Source organism: Opisthorchis viverrini (assembly GCF_000715545.1).
Source record: "Opisthorchis viverrini unplaced genomic scaffold opera_v5_101, whole genome shotgun sequence".
Lineage (NCBI taxonomy): Eukaryota > Metazoa > Platyhelminthes > Trematoda > Opisthorchiida > Opisthorchiidae > Opisthorchis > Opisthorchis viverrini.
In genome coordinates this window covers 1,227,756-1,241,353 of record NW_008751757.1, presented here as the reverse complement: position 1 = coordinate 1,241,353, position 13,598 = coordinate 1,227,756, and the positions used below count along the sequence as shown (strand labels likewise).

The window sequence follows — 13,598 nt, the reverse complement described above, 5'->3', positions numbered from 1 at the left end:
TTTTTGTAAACAAGTTGCATATGAGAGTTTTGCTTCCCTGTACAACAGTCTGTAACTGTTCAGTTGGCATTTTCTAATAAACGGCACCGCAGCGAAGGCCTTCTTCCTTTCACCAGCATGTTTGCCATTGTACTTTCTCAACTCACATAGTCTACCGTAGAATGCTTACTCACATTACTCTCGTTTGAACATTCTGGTGAGTCCACACCAAAGGGGGAGGGGAAACACTGGACTTGAGTTTTGCTCCGATTGGAGCTCATCAGCAGTGCATTCTACGGTATAGAGAGCACAGCTTGATCGTTTGTTTGCAAAGGGGACGAGATGGCCCGGTGGTTAGAGCGCCTCCCTTCCTCTTCCACACTTCCGTTCTTCTCCTCACCCCATTGATAGCAACACCATAATTTCATTCTTTATGCACTGATAGATCCGCTAGCTGAATCACTTGTCATCGCCACAGACACTTCGAAATCGTCCTTCAAACCCCAACGCCCAATTCATCTGTTCACACTGAAATAAGCTGAACAAGGGACTGCTCTTTCGTGTACGCCGGACACTTCTTTCCTTAACGTATGCTGCCTCTGTGAGGCAGGGTGCAAGATGGCTCAGCGATTTGAGCGCGAGTTCATTGACCAGAAGGTCCTTGGTTCGAACCCGACCCCTGCATCTCGTCTTCCCCTGTCTGGATTTGAGAAACCTGACAATATCCTTTGGGTGGCATGGCAGTTGAACACCGAAAGGGTGTTACACCTGAACTATTGTTTTTATTATCTTGGTTACAAGAGGACTAAACTGTTCGAATGACTGGGGTCTTGCCAGCAGTAATTGGTTGGGGTCTGCTCCAGTTGTTCTGCGCTCTGTTCAGACAACTGATCATGCAAGCTCCTAGACCGGAGTTTGATTTCAAAGTAACTCCTCTTGCGGTTGGGGCGACAAAATGTAATGCGAATGCCTCCAAGAGTGAAGAGAAGTCGCGCATGCACTTCTCTGAGTGTTGGGAAACTTCCTGCACCGTATCAGCCGTTTGAGCTGGCTACCACATTTTTTCTTCCTGACATCAGTTCTTGGCGAAGATGAGTCGAGCATGTGCGGTGAATTCTTGTTCCGTTAGGAACAAGTTTTACAGCTCCGTTTCGGGTCGACCCAGCTCAAGGATTCTCTCTGTCATACTGGTTTCCTGCTGCGTGAAGACTAAACGTAGTGGCTGTCAGTTTGATTCATTTCAGTACATTGATTGAGACTGGTTTCCGCAAGTTGTGCACTGTACCTTAGGTACTTCTGTGACTACCTTGAAACTCAGATTGTTTCAAGCGGCCTGAGATATCCGTGATAAAGATGCCCGTATCCTTACTCAAAAATGGTCCTGCGTGTTTCCAGCATTTCAGGCAGTTTAATCTCGACTGATGTTGAGTTCTCTACTTCTAGGTGAGAAAAGTTATATTCCACTTTTTATTAAAAATCGGAGTTTTCGTCAGCACTTCCAAAGTTCGAACTCGTCCAGGGGAATATCACTTCAATAAAATTTTTGGTTATTTTATTCTGAATTGCCTGAAAACGGAAATCTTCGGCATCTTTAGTTCGCAAGATTTCCCAAACGAGACAAGATTAAAAGTCCTGAGCTTTAGTCCGAGAGCTCCGGTGTCAGCTTACTGGAGTCTAGATATTTGTTCCGTTTCTAGCGAATTCAGAGCAATATCGAGCCCGAAATAGATACTTATAGAAGAGTAACCGGGACTGATTGAAGAGCAGTATCCGTTTATGAAATTCGTATGTTTTAAAGCACACAGTTTCATGTAGACTTTCCTGTGGCGCCTATGCCCTCGCTCCGAAACATGGGTCTATTTTGCTCTATTTTTGTTGACAGGTCTGCATCTGTTCAAAAAAGCAAGTATCCAGAAAGGATGCGTTGTTTGAAGTGTTCAGGAAGGATACAGTTTGAACTTATTTTGATGTCTCTGTCCGGAGGTTTGCCGCCCCAAATAACGGAACCTCACACCGATTGGACGGATGTGCCACATGCGGACTACGGACAGAACGATGTCATGCCCTGATTGGTCAATCATCATCATCGGCAGCATGACATCAGCGTTCAACACCAGTGCTTCACTGCCGTACAAACATGAGATTGGCCAATCAGAATCTAGCGTTTTATACCTCGAAAATTTTCGCCCGCTCACGAGACCCATAGCGTGAGTCTGTGGGACATCCCCTATGGATATAGGGGTACTAATTTTCCTTTGTTGTCTAGGTAACTGGCTGTCTCAAATTGCCGTGCCTTTTGGTAAACCGTAGTGAGCAGAATAGGAAGCCAAGGGCCGACACAGGTGTTGCTATACCGTTGCCATACCATCACAGTCGCTGTTCCCTCGGACGGCACTTTTTTGTCTGTAGCAGTCGACCGCCCCCACTGTTAACTGAGAAATCAACTGGCTCAGTGGAAACTATCCTCACTGATTTCCGGATTTTTCGGCATGATTCCCCTTGAAATGCAACGGTGGGAATCAATACTTCGTTGTTGAACACTTGTTCGAAACTGTGGCAGTTTAAAGTTTTTAAGTATGCCCCAGCCCAGACTTTGACAGTAAACCCTGAAGTGACATGTGACTATTCGTCAGGATGAATGCTCCAAATGGGGGCGGGATGGCTCAGGTGGTTAGAGCGCGAAGTTACTAACCGGAATGTTCGTGGTTCGAACCCGACCTCTGCCTCTCGACTTCCCTTATCAAGGCTTGGGCAACTTGGCAGTATCCCAGCTCTCGTGCTTCCTTCGGGTAGTATGGCAGCTAGGCACTGGAAGGGCGTTACAGCCGAGAGGTTTAGGAGATTCTCCTAAATGGCCCCAATTCGGGTACTTCTTGCTGTTCTCTGCCTTGGATCAACGTTTCTGGTTTGCATGAGCTCTAGTAGTCCTTTCAAAATGTCCGTTCTCGTCTAAGGATCGGCCATGTGTTAACTGGAAGCCAATGACTAGGTGATTGCTCGTCTACTTAACGAAGGCTACAAGTACAGTGTTGACCTAATTGCCTTTATCCTCTTTATTCACGGAGGAACATGCTGGAAATCTGTACTTTTCTACCCGTTGGCCAACGCATATTTCTTGCGTTAAGCCGTGCATTCAGACTGGTTGAAGTGATGACCCCACTTGACGATCTTTTGCGAATTATCTTACGGCAACGTTCTCCTGGGGTTGGTTCCAAATACGACTTCCTTATTGCTACTATCCGTGGTGCACGATCAGCGGCAGGGTCCGAGCACATTGGCGACAAGTCGGAATGTGGTTTTCAGCGGAATTGTCAGTCTTTTACGGTGTATACTGCCCAGTAATACTGGTATTTTATTTGACGTTCTGTGATCAGAAACGCTATTTTTATTTCGATAAATTGAGGGACAATAGTAATATTTTAATGCCGCCTCAAATGACTACGGATAAGCACCAACCTGGACCAAAGAGTTCATCACTTGGTTCTTGGCGGTGATCAGAGTCTACTCAGAAGTGCGGACCCTGAAATTATTTTCATTAGTTTGCCTTATCACTTGTCGATAAAGCCAGACTTAGTCAGGGCTACAACACAATAGCCACAAAATTTCAAGGGAACATGTATTGTTGTTATGGCTGATTGCTGACGTAAAACTCCCCACAAGGTTGTCAGCTGTAAGAACCGCGTACTCGTCGTACAGTTGTTGTAGCTGCCGCAGTTTCGTTCACCAATGATTGGGGGGCTAGGTAGTTGCGCATTGCAGGCGGGAGCTGATAAATTGGTCAGCAGGCTGTCAAGTGGGGGGATCGGGATGGTAGCCATGCATTGAAGGCAATAGCTTGGATGCACGAGCGTCATTGAGGGCGCAACTGGGCCATGTCTGACAATGTCTCTAACTATTGATGTGGGCCGTGTCGGGATCCCCATCCAGGAGGACAGCAATGACCAGCGCAGCTGAGTTTGCTGGTAATGGTATTCACACTTCGCTGCCAAGTCATTGCTTGACCCCCTCTGGCTCTCTTCCACCCTTCACGTGGTTGTGCGAAAAGAGCCCTTCGAGGAATTCGGTCGACTGGCATACGCAGCACGTGGCCAAGCCAGCGCAACCTGTGCAGTATGATCAGTTTATCTATCGAGGGTGAGTTATTTCTCCCGAATACCATTCGACGTACTTCAGCATTGCAGATCCGGTGTTCCCACCAGATTCTCCGAAGACATCGGCGGTCAAACATTGAAAGTCTTTTGACGTTCTCAGCGCGCAGCGGCCAGGTTTCTGATCCATATAGTAATATGGAGCGCGCCGCAGCATTGTAAACTCGACCCTTGACAGAGAAGCTGATGTCACGCCTATGCCACAGATGACGTAGGTTCACAGAGGCTGCTCTGGCCTTCCCACTCCGGATAGAAATATCATCTTTCGCGAGACCACCGGGACTGATACAGCTGCCCAGGTAAACAAATTTGTCTACGTGGTACAATCCAGCCAAGTGCATTCCGTGAGTCAGTGGAAGAAACAGACGATTCGCGAGAGCTTTTCATGCTTATAGGATTTATCGGTTTGGTTAGCAACTTCACGAGGATCCTCCTGCAATGTTCCAACCGTGCAGACAATTGCATTCTCTCGAGAAACAAACACTCACCATCGAGAACAGGGGAGGAAGTTGTTTCTTTCAACGGCGGATTTATTGTTCAGGAAGTATCACGGTTGAAATACCCTGTGCTCTTGATCCGGATTCGCTAGTCTTTCATAATCTGCCGCATTAGTGCACTCTTTTTTGGCTGACCCGGACTTGCCTCCAACGATAATCTAACCCACTGTTAGCGTCTCCATATGTTCAATGGTTTCGATTCAGTTGTGTTAAATGAAGAAAACGCTAATTCTCAGTAGTCTAGATGTCGGGGACAAACGGCCATTACCCATGGGTTCATAGTGTTGCGTCAGTGTGTGTACATCATGTTCGCACATATGTACGGGTGATCTGGAGCAAACACATTAGTGAAATGAAAGTTTGATCTCACACAGCTGTCCAAAAACTACATACAAATGTAATTTCATTCGTTCAGGCCATAAAGTATACGGTACACCTCGTATCCACAGGACATTTCAGAACTCGCCGAATATCTTTGCCGATGCAATGTTGATCGTGCAAACAAGCTGCATGAAGACCAGCATACAACAACCGATTTTGTTTTGTTGGCGCGGTTGTTCCTTGTAGTTGAAACCAGAGAAAAGCATGTGACTTGCTTTCCTGCGGACTAGTGCTCATTAGGGGGCGCTTGTTTTTTCTATCTTACCAGAATTGAACAATCCGTATTTCAAGCCTCGCACAGTCAGCATGAAAATCACGCATTGGAAAAGTATCGCGGATAAACTATTGTTTCAGTCTCCCGGTCATCATCCTTGGTTTTCGAATAGTCGCATCGGATTTGCAGTACTGACTTCCGTAGTTTTCCGCTATTTCAGCGACAAAACGACAATGGATCTTGCGCATTCCGATCCCGAAATAATGGAACTCTGTCACGCGGAAAAGCAAAGGCAGGTTCGCGGCCTTGAATTGATTGCTTCGGAGAATTTTGCCAGTCGAGCGGTTTTACAAGCCCTATCATCGTCCTTTCACAACAAATATTCAGAGGGACAAATCGGTGCGAGGTTAGTAACACGTGCGCTTAAATCCCATCCTGTGGTGTAAATGCAAAGTTCCTTTTGTTCTTACTTATCAGCTTTGACGCTTTTCGGTTGACTTATCATTTCTGTTCACGGCATCCTCCACCAATCGATCGATCGATCACCATCAGTCGTGCAGCTTGGTTAGTGGTTGACCGCAGTAACGCTATACAGCGTCGCTAATTGAGCATAGTGGATAAGAAACTCTTCTACAGTGAACGTTTCCATGTGATTGTCACTACTCTAATCTGGGCGCAGGAAACTGCACGCTCTCCGCGTTTTCAGCATGCCGTATACGGAAGAGACTACATTTCTCAGTCGAACTGCCCGCTAGGTAACCGAACATGCGTTTTCTGTCGCTACGATCCCCTTAAGGTCAAACCATGTTTGCTTCTCCTCGGGCCTCTTCATAGTTCAGAACCTGGCTAAGACAATCGGGCTGTGCACCGCAGCTGGTTTCCACTAGGCTTGAAGCAGGTTTATTAAACATTTTCCGAATGAAACCCAGATGGATCCACACTTATGTGACAAGAACCAAAACTGCAACAAATAAATAGATGGGAAACTAACCACCGCTAGCAGTGTATTAATAGCTTTGCCGGTACCTTTTATTGCTGTTCCTTAACAGCAGATTATACCGGAGTTTCGCGGTGGGGGGCCCTTACTTCCTTCAGTTGACTTTCATTCCCATTCTTGCGAGAATACGGACCAGCCGTCCGTCTTCTCCACTTGACAATGAAGAGAAGACATCAATCTTTAGGTATCCCATTGTACTCTCCTGAGTTTAGAACGTCGTAGGTCGGTCCACTGTACGAAGTGTTAATTGAAATTGAATCTAATTGAATCTAATAGTAACTGGTAAAATTGTATTTGATGTCAATAATTTTTCCCATAAGACATTTGATTCGATTCATCTCTAGCTGTTATCCCTCAAACATCAGGGTACTCATAATGTAGTGCATTACTAGGCAGATAGTTAGACACTCCCGTCGCCACTTTTACTCCTTTGCTCCACTCCAAAGATATTACGCTGGCAATGAATTTGTGGACGCCATGGAATCAATTTGCCAAGCACGTGCTCTGAATTTATTTCGCCTCGATCCGAAGGAGTGGGGAGTAAACGTACAAGCACACAGCGGTTCACCCGCCAATTTTGCTGTCTATACCGCACTTGCTGGGCCCCACGGGCGCATCATGGGTCTGGACTTACCTGATGGTGGGCACTTGACTCATGGCTTTCAGGCAGCTTCCGGAAAAAAGGTAAGAGTGCAGCGTAAGAATGTGCCGGAGGTTTTGAAGTTGATTGCGCCTCTCGACTCTGATTGGCTGCTTTTTCTCGTTACAGGTTTCCGCAACATCCCTGTTCTTTGAATCCACCGCGTACAAGGTGGATCCGCAAACTGGTCTTATCGATTATGACAAGTTGGAGCTTGTTGCCGGCTGGTTTCGCCCGAAGGTCATCATTGCTGGTACCAGCGCTTATTCGCGTCAGCTGGACTATGAACGATTCCGTCGGATCGCCGACTCAGTCTCGGCAGTCCTCATGGCCGATATGGTAGGTTGGTGACAGACAATCGTGACTGCATCCTATTTGTTCCCACGTGCAGTGTCTTACTGCAGTGCTAGATCTGCACATTGGAAGACGAAAGCTATCACCGAGTGTGTGTTACATGGCCACTGTCTCACATCCACCTCAATCTGCCTTGGATCACTCCAGTGAATGTTCCGTATATCCTGGCTGGCTATGATAGATTTCGTCAGATTGGCTGAATTCGCCATTCAGTTAGCTGATGAATCGGTCGTCCTTGTGATATTCTCAAGCAATCTTCCTCTCCTGCCTAGCTCGGGATAAAACAAACTTGTCCCTACGTATTGTTGTGGCGAATTGATCAGCTGATGTTCAAGTCCAGAACCTACACTCAATCTCAGACATAGGCGTTATCGCCCCGTATCTCGCTTGTGTTCTTGACGTACATGATTGAACTAGCTGATCTGCACTAGCCCTTTTGGGAACCTGACCACCTGTGAATGATGACTACTGATCCACGGCTATCCACAGTTAGCCTGGTGGTTCCTAAAGAACTTCAACGCGCTCACTCAGAATACTGATTGAAGTGATTTGATAGACCATTCGTTTGGCAAACCGCGTCCAAACCCCACAGGTCCATGTTTTTGCCAGTATTCAGCGAACGGTCTGATATAGGCGGTTTCTGGCAGAGCACCTTATCGTCTTTTACCATTGCTGAGAGTATTTATGCCGGGTACTATCGGTCTTCTCTCGAGTATGAAGTTAAAGGTTACTACTGTAGCTCTATTCGCTGCTGATGTCAACTACCTTTTAGCTGACGCATAAACATGTCGGTTAATTCGGATGGGGGAGGGCGAGACGGACCAAGTGGTTAGAGCGGGAATTTACTGACCGGAAGGTCCGTGGTTCGAACCCGACCTTCGCCTCTCTCTAGGCTTGGGCAACCTGGCAGTATCCTAGCCCTCGTGCCTCCTTCATGTGGCATAGCATCTAGGCACCGAAAGGTTGCTACAGCTGAACGATAATTCTGATGGAGTTCCTCAGTGGATCAGAAAACAAACGGGGATTTGATAAACGGCCCAATACGCTCGCTTGCTTCGCCCGTGTGGTCCGAATCTGTTCGCGACACCATAACTCTCAGCATTCCGAACGAAACATAGGTTGTTATTTGTACCTTATTCTAGAAAACATCACAACTACATCATCCTGGCTTTTTAGTCTGGTTCATTGCCTTCTAATATACCTTACCTAACCCACCTGCAGATATTCTTATCGGCAGACCGTAGTTCACCGCGCTCAGCGCATAACCAAGCGGCTGTGCTGATGTTCTTCGCAACCAAACCGGTTTTCCGGTCATCTTTGACGTTGCGGATGCTCAGGTTGCCTTAAATTGTGTTCCAATGGACAACTTCTCAGGTGTGTACATCGTCCATCTTGTCCGCACACTCCCAGGTCTAGTTCCTCAACGTGGTTACGTGTTTCGCTCTGGATTTGAACTAGGAACGCTCGTCGCCTACCAGCCCTGTCGCAGTCGGTAATAATACCCATATTCGACAAGTCCGTACTGTACTTGGTCAGTTTACACGGTTATTGATCCTCGGTCTGAAGTCGTACGGTTGTTTCTTCGTTCAGCTGTAACACCCTTTTGGTGCCTAACTGTCATGCCACCCGAAGGAAGCACGAGGGCTGGGATACTACCAGGTTGCCCAAGCCTAGACAGGGGAAGTCGGGAGGCAGAGGTCGGGTTCGAACCACGGATCTTCAGGTCAGTAAATCCGCACTCCAACCACTGAACTATGTCGCCTCGGTTGTTTCTTCTAACACCCACTATTAATTTCTGTTGGGTCAGATGCCATCACGTAGCCAAATCTGCCCTTCCATCAAGAACATTTACACGACATACATGATAAGCCTAATTTTACTCATTTCCGTTCAAGTCTTTTGGTTCCACTATGAATACAACAACCGCCATAGTTCCTCTGGCACTTACACATTTCGCTCCCTACGGTTTTGCCCATATAATCGCTCTGTAATACCAATCTATCGATATCAAACCTCATCCTCTCCCTCACTCAGGCGCATATTTCTGGTCTCGTCGCCGCCGGCTTGCACCCATCTCCGTTTGATTACTGTGACGTTGTAACGACTACTACTCACAAGACGCTGCGTGGTCCTCGCGGGGCAATGATCTTCTACCGAAAGTACGCGCGTCAGCCACGGACGAATGCGAAATCGTCATCTAACGGCGGCGTTGAGGTGAGTGCTGTTTTCCTGTTTCTTTTGATGAAATACCTCCAAGTCGCGGGAGCAGATTGTTTGCTTCCTCTCGTTCTCACCACAGAACTATTTTTTATTGCATTTATTGTTAAGATGAACGGGTTAAAATGATGGTCGTGTCCTTTGAGCTCGGCAATTTCGTTGCAATCGTTTCGTCACCAGTCGAGCTGACATGTTCAGGCCACACGGTAATGTGGCGGTACGTCGGTGTGTAGCCGTTAGGCAACGTTACGACTTTGCCGAGGGATGGCCAGCAGTCATTGTTCATCATTTAGATGGTCAGCATGGTTGGTCATCTCCTGCTCCCATTGATCGGATGGCCTCCTAATTTGACTTACCTGACCAGTTAATCTCTCTTTCACGGTTGATCCTGCCAGCCGATAAGTCCTTTGGTGCTTCTTACCATATAGATTATCTGGTTGGTTCTATTAACTCTGGCCTTCAGGAGTGTGTATATTGGCCACTTCTTGTATGCTATGTCTCCCTCATTCATTTTTGCTTCCCAGGGTCTTCACTTTTTCTTAGTTGAATCGATGATCTTCCTGGCCTTCTTGTGCCAAATCAAGGACTGTGGTCCGTCTCCTTTTTTGGCTGCCTCCTGTTCATCCATCCGTTTCTAAAGTTTTCCGGTTCTTCTGGGTCTTTTCCCTTGACGTGATCCTTCGCCCCTGCAGTAGCCGGTTCGATGTGTCAGTGAGTTGTGCGTGCGTGTGTGCGTACGTCGATCCGCCACCCGGTCTAGCATGTGACCCTGGTGGCTGATTGGATGCGTGTCCGATTGGTTTGCACGCGTGCGTGTCTGTCATTCAATACATCAGATAACTGCCTGTGGGAGGACTGGGCACGTGACTCAGGAGCTTGCTTACCCGTTACAAAGCGGACCGGTTTGGCCGCACGTACACCGTACACCCGTGCATTTAGCTACGTGTTTTCTGATTTAATTTGAATTTACGGTAGCTCCCGAAACTATCTCCCTCACGATGGCTGATTTGTCTGGTACCATGATGCTGTGTGACCAGTCCACGTATGCTGTTGACTGACAGTGGAAATGGAACTACCTGTACACTTATCTGTTCTTTTTGTTGTGGTTGCCCTAGAAATATCCACTTCTCTATACTTTGCTGAATTTTTCCGGATATCCCATGTTTTGTATCACCTGATATAAGCGATTTCTTTTCTCTTGAAATTCCATTGCGCTCTATTTCTCCTCTCCTGGTTTGAGTAATCTCTGAATGGAACTTTTCTTCTGACTCATCAGCGGTTTCTGTAACAGTTCAGTATCTGGTCTATTCGAAACATTAATGTATCCATGCAGATAGCTCAGTAGTTAAAGGAAGAACTTGCTGACAGGAAGGTCCGTAGTTCGCAACCAACCTCCGAACCTCGTCTACTCGTATCTAGTCTTGGACAACCTGGTGGTATCCCAGTCCTCGTGGTTCCGTTGGCTGGCATGCACTGTTATTTCCCTGTTATTTAGGTTTTATCGAGGAGCATGATTTGAGTCCGCCTCGATGTCGATAACTGGCGCCAATACAATTTTCTTAGGCAGACGGAGCGCCACCAATCGTTTGCTGAGTTCCATTGTGGGCGAAATCCCGTAAAGCTAATCAGTATTTAGTTGAACCTTTCAATGCTTTTGCGGGCAACTGTTTTCGATAAAGTCTGGGTTGGCCAATACTGTTATGAATGAGATACGTGATAATCATACTTTCACAAAAACTGATTCGGTGGTCAGATGTACTTTGAAAAAAGACGTCATTTAAGTTGGTCGATCGGGTTTTCGCTAAAAACAGTGTTTGATCGATCAAGCGGATGAGATCAATAGTTTCATGCGACATTTTCGATGACACTATTCTGGATAGGTCGTTTTATCTGGTGACCTTGAAATTTTTTGATGACACTTGATGTATCATGATAAATGATTTAATGAGCTGTCTCCAGTGATTGTCACCTATCGGCAAACTGAATTCACTTTGTACGAGTCTGTCTGTCAGTAATTCCCTGAGATAGGCATCCAGTCGTCCGAACCACATAGCCTGCAGAGCGTTCGCCAACAAACAAATGTATCATCGCACCGGAGTCGTGGATCGGCATCATATCCTGGGTGAACAAACAGTCATTACGGAGATAGATTCTTAACCACCAGCCCTTTGAGCGAAGCTTTTGCTTTCCTCCTGGTTATTTCAAAAAACCTTCGTTCAGCTGTAGCACCCTCTCAGTGCCTAACCGCCATGCCACCAGAAGGACTGGGATACTGCCAAGTTGCCCCAAGCCTAGACAGGAGAAGTCGAGACGCTGAGGTCAGGTTCGAACCTTCCGGTCAGTAAATCCGCGTCCCAACCACTGAGCCATCCCGCTCCTCCAGAAAAACCTGTTTCTGTCTGTTTCTATCAGAACTCTTCATATGAACGTCAGTTTCTGCATGTGATGTAATTTGTAGGTATCTAATGACCCCGTTTCGCCAGACATTTGGCAACGCCTCATTTGTACAATGCTGTGGAAATGTATACATAGGCCGAAGCCAGCCTATTACCACTGAAGTATGTGGGTTCTCGTGTGCTACAGCGTGACTCATCGCCTGAGACTCTAATCTGGAATATACTTCAAGCAACCGCTTCTGGGAAGCGCGACCACCCCTGTTCACACCATACTGACACTTGATCTATGCCGAGTAATTTAACCACGACCTTGAATCCATTCGGCAAGTTGCTCTACGGCAATTTGGTGGTGACGTTTTCCCGTTCCCAGTTTGTGATCTACATAACCAACGCAAAGTGGTCGAACTGTCCTAAACACCTTCCTTGCAGACCTCAACCGTGCTGATTTTGGTGAAAAAACGGATACATCTAAAAGCCATCAGGTGCATTAGCGATAACCAACGGGATTTCTGTTAGCTAGCTTTATGTGAGCCGTAAGTAGACCTATTGTTTGCTCCAGCGACGCGCTTGTATTCTGCCGCACATTTGGAAATATTTTATACTACTCATCGGTAATTTCAGTAACGCAACGTTTTATTTCGCGTGTGTCCCTCCACCGGGAGCACACGCCTGTGTTTTGCGGTTGTCGAACATGTGGCTTATCGGCTACTGTTCGATGCATCCATCATCATCAGTCATCAAAGACAACAAGATCAGTGTTGACACTGATGCTTTACTTCCACGTAACCACATAGGTTATTTAAACATACTTAAAGCTCTGAAGTGGAACAAAGTTCAATCTATCAGCCATAAACCGTGTACCATTGGCACAATGGTTCAGCTACTACNCCGGCAAATGGAAGAGCGTGGGACACAGCGAACCCTTGGAGGCGATGACATATTTGACTGGTTTGGAACCTGGGTAGCTACTCACTGAAGGCGATAGCTTCGATGCATGAGCCCCATCGACTGCGCGACTGGGCCATTTTTGCCGATGTCATTAACCACTTGTGATTTGGGTTAATCCAAGAGAAGAGAGTGAGTGAGTTCTGGCCCGTCAAAAGCCTACACTTCCAATTGCTCAGTCAGACAAGCAAAATGGAGAGAATAGACGCCCGTGTTGGAAACCAAGGAAGCTTTTAGACTGCTGAGCATAGGGGCTGGGTCAAGAAGCAACAACACATAATTTTGCCCTTACACCTGACGGAGTATGAAGATTTAGTCGGCGCCCCCTCTACCCGGTAGAAATCCCGCTTGACTCTCAGGGGTCGATATTTCGCGTGCCGGCGTGAGACGAAGAATCGGTGACGCCAGAAGTTTGTTACTACTGGGATCTATGTGGTTGTACATTCACTGTGAGTACCCTTTTTGGAAATGGACACCATTATCGACTCATCCCAGGTGTCTTGGACAGTCGACTTCCGCCAGATAGACACAAATAGGCTAGACAGGCACTGACTGAGGAGCTAAATGACCTCGTTTAACAGAGCACCCGACCTAAAGCTGCCACCTTGACGTGGTGGTCGGGCTTCAGTGCTGCAATGATCCCGCGGGCTACACTGGCTGGAACTTCGTTCCACAAGGTGCAACCATGCCAGGAAGGCCAAAGGGGAGCAGCCAGACCAAGAGCAGCGAGACCCCGTACTACGAGTAATCGTGGTACGAGGTGGTCTGGGGGTAAAGTCGTACCGTCCTCTGCGACAGGAGTGTGAAGGCAGTAAGATGTTTCCCCCAGG

The 13,598-nt window shown here is 47.1% G+C and overlaps 2 protein-coding genes across 2 annotated transcripts in view; one reads left to right on the top strand and one right to left on the bottom strand.

Moving 5' to 3' along the window:
• Positions 1-13,598, top strand: part of T265_13768 (hypothetical protein) — a gene marked incomplete at both ends in the record, with an annotated part of 87,168 nt that overhangs the window by 43,002 nt on the left and 30,568 nt on the right. Inside the window, 4 exons of the mRNA XM_009170425.1 lie at positions 5,360-5,625; positions 6,663-6,900; positions 6,986-7,195; positions 9,245-9,424. Coding sequence (XP_009168689.1) covers positions 5,360-5,625; positions 6,663-6,900; positions 6,986-7,195; positions 9,245-9,424 — 894 coding nt within the window. The remainder of the gene's footprint in view (positions 1-5,359; positions 5,626-6,662; positions 6,901-6,985; positions 7,196-9,244; positions 9,425-13,598) is intronic.
• Positions 11,624-13,598, bottom strand: part of T265_13769 (hypothetical protein) — a gene marked incomplete at both ends in the record, with an annotated part of 8,058 nt that continues 6,083 nt past the window's right edge. Inside the window, 3 exon segments of the mRNA XM_009170426.1 lie at positions 11,624-11,718; positions 13,217-13,328; positions 13,338-13,557. Coding sequence (XP_009168690.1) covers positions 11,624-11,718; positions 13,217-13,328; positions 13,338-13,557 — 427 coding nt within the window.